At 36.3% G+C, this 6631-nt stretch overlaps 1 protein-coding gene across 4 annotated transcripts; it reads left to right on the plus strand.

The window, feature by feature from the left end:
- The first annotated feature begins 4859 nt into the window (after positions 1–4859).
- Positions 4860–5896, plus strand: LOC129950885 (histidine-rich glycoprotein-like). 4 transcript variants are annotated; one of them, XM_056062817.1, is made up of 4 exons: positions 4860–5017; positions 5082–5198; positions 5250–5358; positions 5395–5896. In XM_056062817.1, the coding sequence occupies exons 1-4, from the start codon at positions 4967–4969 to the stop codon at positions 5811–5813; spliced, it is 696 nt and encodes a 231-aa protein (XP_055918792.1). In that variant the 5' UTR covers positions 4860–4966; the 3' UTR covers positions 5814–5896. The 4 variants fall into 4 exon arrangements, with proteins under 4 accessions (XP_055918792.1, XP_055918790.1, XP_055918791.1 ...); XM_056062815.1 differs by having other exon boundaries at positions 5082–5358; XM_056062816.1 differs by having other exon boundaries at positions 5250–5896.
- The last annotated feature ends 735 nt before the right edge of the window (positions 5897–6631 follow it).

Genomic DNA, 6631 nt, shown 5'->3' on the forward strand with positions numbered 1-6631 from the left:
TGGTATAGATGTATCCCTTCTTCGTTAGGTTAGAAATTACCTTTCGGACCGTTTAATTCAAGTAGTATTGGACGGTTTCAAATCTGATATTCACAAAATAAAGCTGGTGTGCTCCAGGGCTCCATTTTGTCTCCGACCCTCTTCTTTATTTTTATAAATAATCTTTTGTCTGAAACTTCTTACCCACTAAATTGTTTCGCTGATGACAGTACCCTCAGCTTTTCATATTCGTTTCTAGATTCTCATCCTTGTCCTTCTGATCTCGACAGCATTGCCCAATGGGGAATCAAAAACGTGTAGAATTTAATGCTTCGAAAACTCAATGCTGTCTCCTGTCGTTAAAGCGTAACCCATCCCTGATGCTGCTATCCATGAGCGGTACTTGCATCGAGGAAACTAATCAACTTTCAGTACTCGGTATGAATATCACAGATTACTTCTTATGGAATGATCACATATTCGATATTGCAAAAAATGCTGCTAGGTGCTTAGGATTCCTCCGACGGTGCAAGAAATTTGTCACCTCTTCTGACCTGGCTGTAATTTATAAAGCCATTATTCGTCAAATACTTGAATATAACTCGCATATTTGTGCAGGTGCAAATGATAGGCGATAAAACTACAACGGACAAAATTACGTCACTTGAACACCGCCGCAATGTTTCATGCCTTTCGTTGTTCTACCGATATTTTTATAAACAGTGTTCTATCGAATTAGCCAGTTGCACACCCCCCCCCCCCCTAAAACAATTCAGCCGTAATACTCGCATTTCTAGAATTGTACATCAGTTTAACCTTGAGCTCAATTTCGGATGTACTGTCCAGTATAGAGATTATTTTTTTAACTGCACATCAAGAATGTGGAACGCTTTACCCAGCTCTGTTTTTCAATATCATATTGATATTCAAAACTTTAAGACCAATTTGCATCGGTATCTCCTCTTTGATCCTTCCCTATTTTCGTAACGCTCCCATTGTGTTTAAACTTTAAACATGTTAAGCGTATTAATAATCTCTTGAGTGCTCGTTTATTATAAAAAAAATGCTAAAAAAAGCTGTTGTTTCCGTGATTTTGGATAAAATCACAGGCTACTTCGTTGTCATTGCACATAAAAGGTCAAAATTAATAATAATTATTAAAATCAAAAATTACAATGAATGTATAAAAGTATTAATTTCGAATTCATTTAAAATAACCATAATTTTTGATTTAAGTACGTGGAAACACCTCATGCGCTAAAAAAAAAACAATAAACATACCTACCGCTCCACACATATTTTTAAAAATTCCATTGGATAAAAAAGACACTAATTAAAATAATCCACTTACATGTTATTCGATATTTCAATGTCATGGATGTTAAAATTATTGCCATAGAAGAACATCTTTTCTCTGTGGCATTTAAACCAAGAAACCCTCCAACACGAAAAAATAAAAATAAAAAGATGACTTTGCTTTCAATTCAAGGACAACACTTTGAGGAGACTATCTATCTCCTTTAAGCCCCAAATGCCATTAAATAATGGAGTCAAAATACACTCTTGCTCTTTTTGTTTCGCCAAAAACAGTGTTTTTGTCCATATCTCATGACTCCACGAGACTATATTATAAAAGAGAGTTTATACTCGTGTAGGTATAGAATACAGACCTTCCTTTACCTTCCTACCTATGATCTGGAGAAAATGATGAATGGATGCAATATTTTCAGTTTCCTCTGATATTTATGGCAAAATTTCCTGCATTGGCGGCACTTGTATTTTCGGTTAAGCCAAATATACTGAATAGAAAATTTGATGAAGGGTCCTGATGGCTTGGGCGCTTGGCTGTTCCCTTATGTAGAAGCTTATAATATAGCATACATAGGATGGGAATGCGATGATAAAGAGCCCGCCCATTGAGATCAAGGCGACTACCTATATATTATATACAAGCTATAACCTTTGAATAGAAAAGCTTGAATTCTGCTTTGATTATAAGTCTATAATACAAGGTCGTGTGCTTGCATGCAAAAACCATTACTTATCCAAAAGTTATATTTTACCATATTGAATATAGTGTGCTCTGGTCAATATTATAATCTTGCTGGGAAATTACAATATGGCCGGGTGATGAGAATTGATAGATTGTTTAAACATTTCAGAAAACGTTTTAATTTAAATAAATTTGTTAGAAGGTATTTACTGGCTGATGGCATTCTTGTGGATTTCTATGGAAAATATCTTCAAGATTGAGCAATGAACTTGGCAAATATTGTCAATGCCCTCTCATGGAAATGGAAAGCTTAATATTTGCATTCATATTTTTGACAAATTTTTAGGTTACAGAGCAAAAAAACATGAAGTAACGGGTTATCCGTTTAGCGGCTTCAAAAGAATAGGTCTGAATTCGCAAATGTTCATTTTTTTTTCAGTTGAAAGTCTAAAATTTACGAAAGTCGCTTAACTATCGCACAAAACATAAAAATTGTTAAAGTCTACTACAAAAATAGTGATTCTGCCACAGCCACATATTATGCTTTCAGAGGAAATTATGTTTCACATAATCATCCAACTACGCAAAAAATTGGCACAATTGTGAAGAAATTTAAAGAGACTCGATTGTTAACAGATATTTTAAGACCTGGGCATTATTGTTTCGCACGTACTACTGAAAATATCGCTGCTGTAAGTGAAAGTGTGTCGATTCCTCATCGACTGTCTTACGTCACATTATGGCGTCTTTGCATTTGGATCTCCACCTATGTCTATATAAAGTCCAGCTCAAAAAACAACTAAGGTCAGCTAACTATTCACAACGTCGTAGATACGTCAGCCGAATAAACAAAATGGTCGTATTCGGGGTTCGAGAATCCTCAAGTATAATTGAAGAGAGCCCATTCACATCTACAAAAAGTTACTTTTTGGTGCGTTCTTTTGTCCGGAGGTGTAACTGGACCTAACTTCTTCGAAAATGACGAAGGAACGACTGTCACCAAAAATTCAGCTCGTTATGGTCATATGATAACCGAACCTGCTATTTAATATGCGACTTGGAGAATATGTGGTTTCAAAAAGACGGTGCCACATGCCACATGCCACACAACTCGAGCGAATATGGCTTTATTGCAAGAGACATTTCCTGAACGCGTAATTTCTCATCGTGGCGATATCAACTTGCTTCCAAGATCATGCGATTTGACACAGCTGGATTTTTTTTTGTGGGGCTACGTAGAAAACTGTATTTATGCAGATAAACCTTTAACTCTTGAGCACTTAAACTCCAATATCCGTCAAGTTATAGCTGAGATACCGCCCAATATTCGTCAACAATTGGTCAAAATTTACCTCAAAAGAATCGATGCTTGTAATGATTCGCGTGGTGGTAATTTAAATGATGTAGTGTTTCGCAATGTTAAAGTTCAATTATTATTCTAATGTTTATATTCGTTTTATTTACGTTGACTTTTGAAACGGCAAAATGGATAACCCTGTAGAATTGTTTTTAATGTCTTGTAAACCTTAATACAGAAAAAAGGTCAATGTTGAAGTCGAGCTTGCTTATCCAGGTTTTTGCTGTGCTTGTATGAAATACATTTTTAAAAACAAAATATTTGAGTACTAAGGCCTAGTGACTTACAACCATTTCCCTGTGGAAGTACTGTTGTCAGGGATACAGTTGACCTACAATTTTAAGCTGAATCGGAATGGCTTATTAGAGAGAGGCAAGACATTACTTTTGGAGAATTTGTCAGGTCTTCGCAAGCGGCAGTACCCGTGAAAAAACTTTAGATGGCACATGCGCGGATCAAACCCAAGATCTCTGGCATGACAGTATAACGCACTAAACATCAAGCCACTCATAAAGTGATTTAAAATAAAATGCATGAGTAGGTCACACGAACTTGCTCTTGTATAAAAAGAATCTGTTTTAAAAAGTACCTATGTAAGATTTAAAAATATACCTGTAAAATAAGTTTCTCTACAAATATATAAATGCCATTTGATTTGTAAAAAAAACTTGTGATTCGTCCCAAGAACTTATACTAGGACATTTCAAGGTTTATATGCAAAAACACGGTCTTTCTCATAACCCTATAAAAAAGTCCATCTGTGTCAAACTGCATGAACTTGGTGACCAGTTTATATCACAATGACGAGAAATTGAACGGCCAGGAAATGTCACTTGAAATAAAGCCATATTCGCTCGAGTTTTGAGGCGTGTGTCATAGTCTTGTTGAAACTAATTCGTATTCTTCAATAGCAGGCAAAAAAAGCGGTTATTATGTGACCATAACGCTCCGAATTGACGGTGATAGTCGTTCCATAGTCATTTTCAAATAAAAAAGGGCCTCTCTCTAATTACTTACTCTCTGATTACCGCCTGCTGTTGAAGCACGCATCCGACGTACCTATGGCGTTGTGGATTAGTCAGCTGGCTTCAGTTTTTTTCGATCCTTTTGGATGTAGGTGCAGGTGCAAACTACGCCAAAATGTGTCGTAAAACAGTCCTTATTTCTGAGAGCAACCAGGAATCGACACATTGGTTGATAAATCTAAATTTTATATAATTTTATTTGGATTCACTACATTTAACTGGTTTGCCTTTTCTTTTCTCTGTTAGACAAGATTAAACAAAATAACAAATGTATGCTATTAAAATTATCTAAACAAATTTGTGTACACCTATAATGACGTGTTTGTAATTTCTCTTAATAAAAAATATTTAATAATAATTAAGTCAATATTTTCATACGGAAGTAGTCATGCGTCATGAACTTAAAATTTTGAGTGACACTCTAATATATGCACTCAAGAACTGTCTCAATTTGAGTGTGTGTTTTCTTTCACTTAGCAAATATTTAAGACTTAATTGAAAATTATACAACAATCGCAAGTAATCAATGATAAGAAAACGAGCCCAAATACATCTGTGATAAATTAGGTATAAAAGAAAACCATTCCAGCAATAAGTCGCATATCGAAAAAAATGTTTCCCTATCGAGGTCTAATTGTTCTGATCGCACTTTGTGCTTTTGGTGTAAGTTTAAAAAAATACTAAATTGAACAAGTTTGTGATTTATTAAAGTTTGTTTCTCTTAAAGGCTATTCAAGCATCATACGAAGCCGAGGAGTTTGAAAGCTTCAAACACCATGGACACCACAATTCGTCGAACTCTACAGGTCATGGTCCTTCTGGAAACCACAGCCACCCACATCACCCAGGACACAACAGCTCCCACCCTTCTGGTAACCACACTCACCCTCACCATCCAGGACACAACAACAGCTCCCACCCTTCTGGTAACCACACCCACCCCCACCATCCCGGACACAACAGCACTCATCCTGCTGGCAACCAAACTCACCCACACCATCCAGGTCATCCAGGTCATCCAGGACATCCAGGTCACCCAGGTCACCCAGGGCACCCAGGACATCCAGGACACCCAGGTCATCCAGGACACAACAATGGCACACACCCCGCTGGAAATCAAACCCATCCCCATCATCCTCCTGGCAACCATAGCAACCCCCATCACCCAGGAAATTCCAACTCAAGTCACTGGCAGGTTCCTGAAGTAGATAGCCCCCTACACCATGGATTTAGACCACGCCCTATTCCACATGGACTTCTCCCAATTCCAATTGAACCTCGCCCAATTCCAAGCGAAGATCGCCCAGTTCCAATTCCAAGTGAAGCTGAAACTGCACCAGAATGGAGGGCATTCTTTTTCAACCGACGTCCATCCAACAACTCCAGGCCAATCCATCGCCCAGCAGTAAATGGATCATGGTATCGCCCATCAAACAACTCTTGGTCGTTTTGGGGATAAGCTGAGCAAAAAATGAAAGTGCATATATTATGAACTAAATGTTTCGTTTTGATGTACTCAAATAAATTTTGATGCAAATTTAATTTTTACTTGTATTTAATTGTTTCAAAATGTCACGTCTATAAGATTTTAAGTCTAAAAAGGTTTGAAAAATCGGTTTGTGAAATTCCAAAAAAAGGTTAACTCTCTGTTCCTAAGGTTTTTTTTTTGCCAGAAGCAATTTAAGGGAAAATCCAACTCTCGAAAATATGCTTAAATTTAAGCACAAACAAATTAATAATTAATAATTAATATTCAAGAATAATAAAAAATATTAAAATTAAAAACATTTTCCCAAACTGCGACGTTCAAATTTCAAAAAAAATAACCCAACTCTCAAAGTTCAAGTTTAAGGACAAAACTGGATATGATAAAGGTAAACATTGCTAGGTATGATAAAAAAGCACCCCCAAAGGGTGTTTTGTATTTTGAATATGCCAAAAAAGAAGGAGGGGTTTGAAACTAGATGTCGATGTACATTGAATTTAAATTCTTGAACATTGCAATGACAGGCTTAAAAATGAATTTCTCTTTTTCATGCAACTTTGGAAGCTCGAACATTTCAGTTAAATTGTTAAAGAGGAGAAATGTAACTGGCTATTTCAAAGTCTGGGAAAATAACGGTAAAAAAGAGTGATCATGAAATTTTACGAAGATATTCGAGTGCCGTAATTGAGTTAATGATGTTATTATCACCAATCATTTTGAAAGGTCTTTTTTTAAATCTTTCCAAGAGGCTTAAGTAAGTTACTTAAGTACCAGCCCAGAGATATGCGAGT

The sequence above is a fragment of the Eupeodes corollae genome, chromosome 3 (assembly GCF_945859685.1).
Source record: "Eupeodes corollae chromosome 3, idEupCoro1.1, whole genome shotgun sequence".
Lineage (NCBI taxonomy): Eukaryota > Metazoa > Arthropoda > Insecta > Diptera > Syrphidae > Eupeodes > Eupeodes corollae.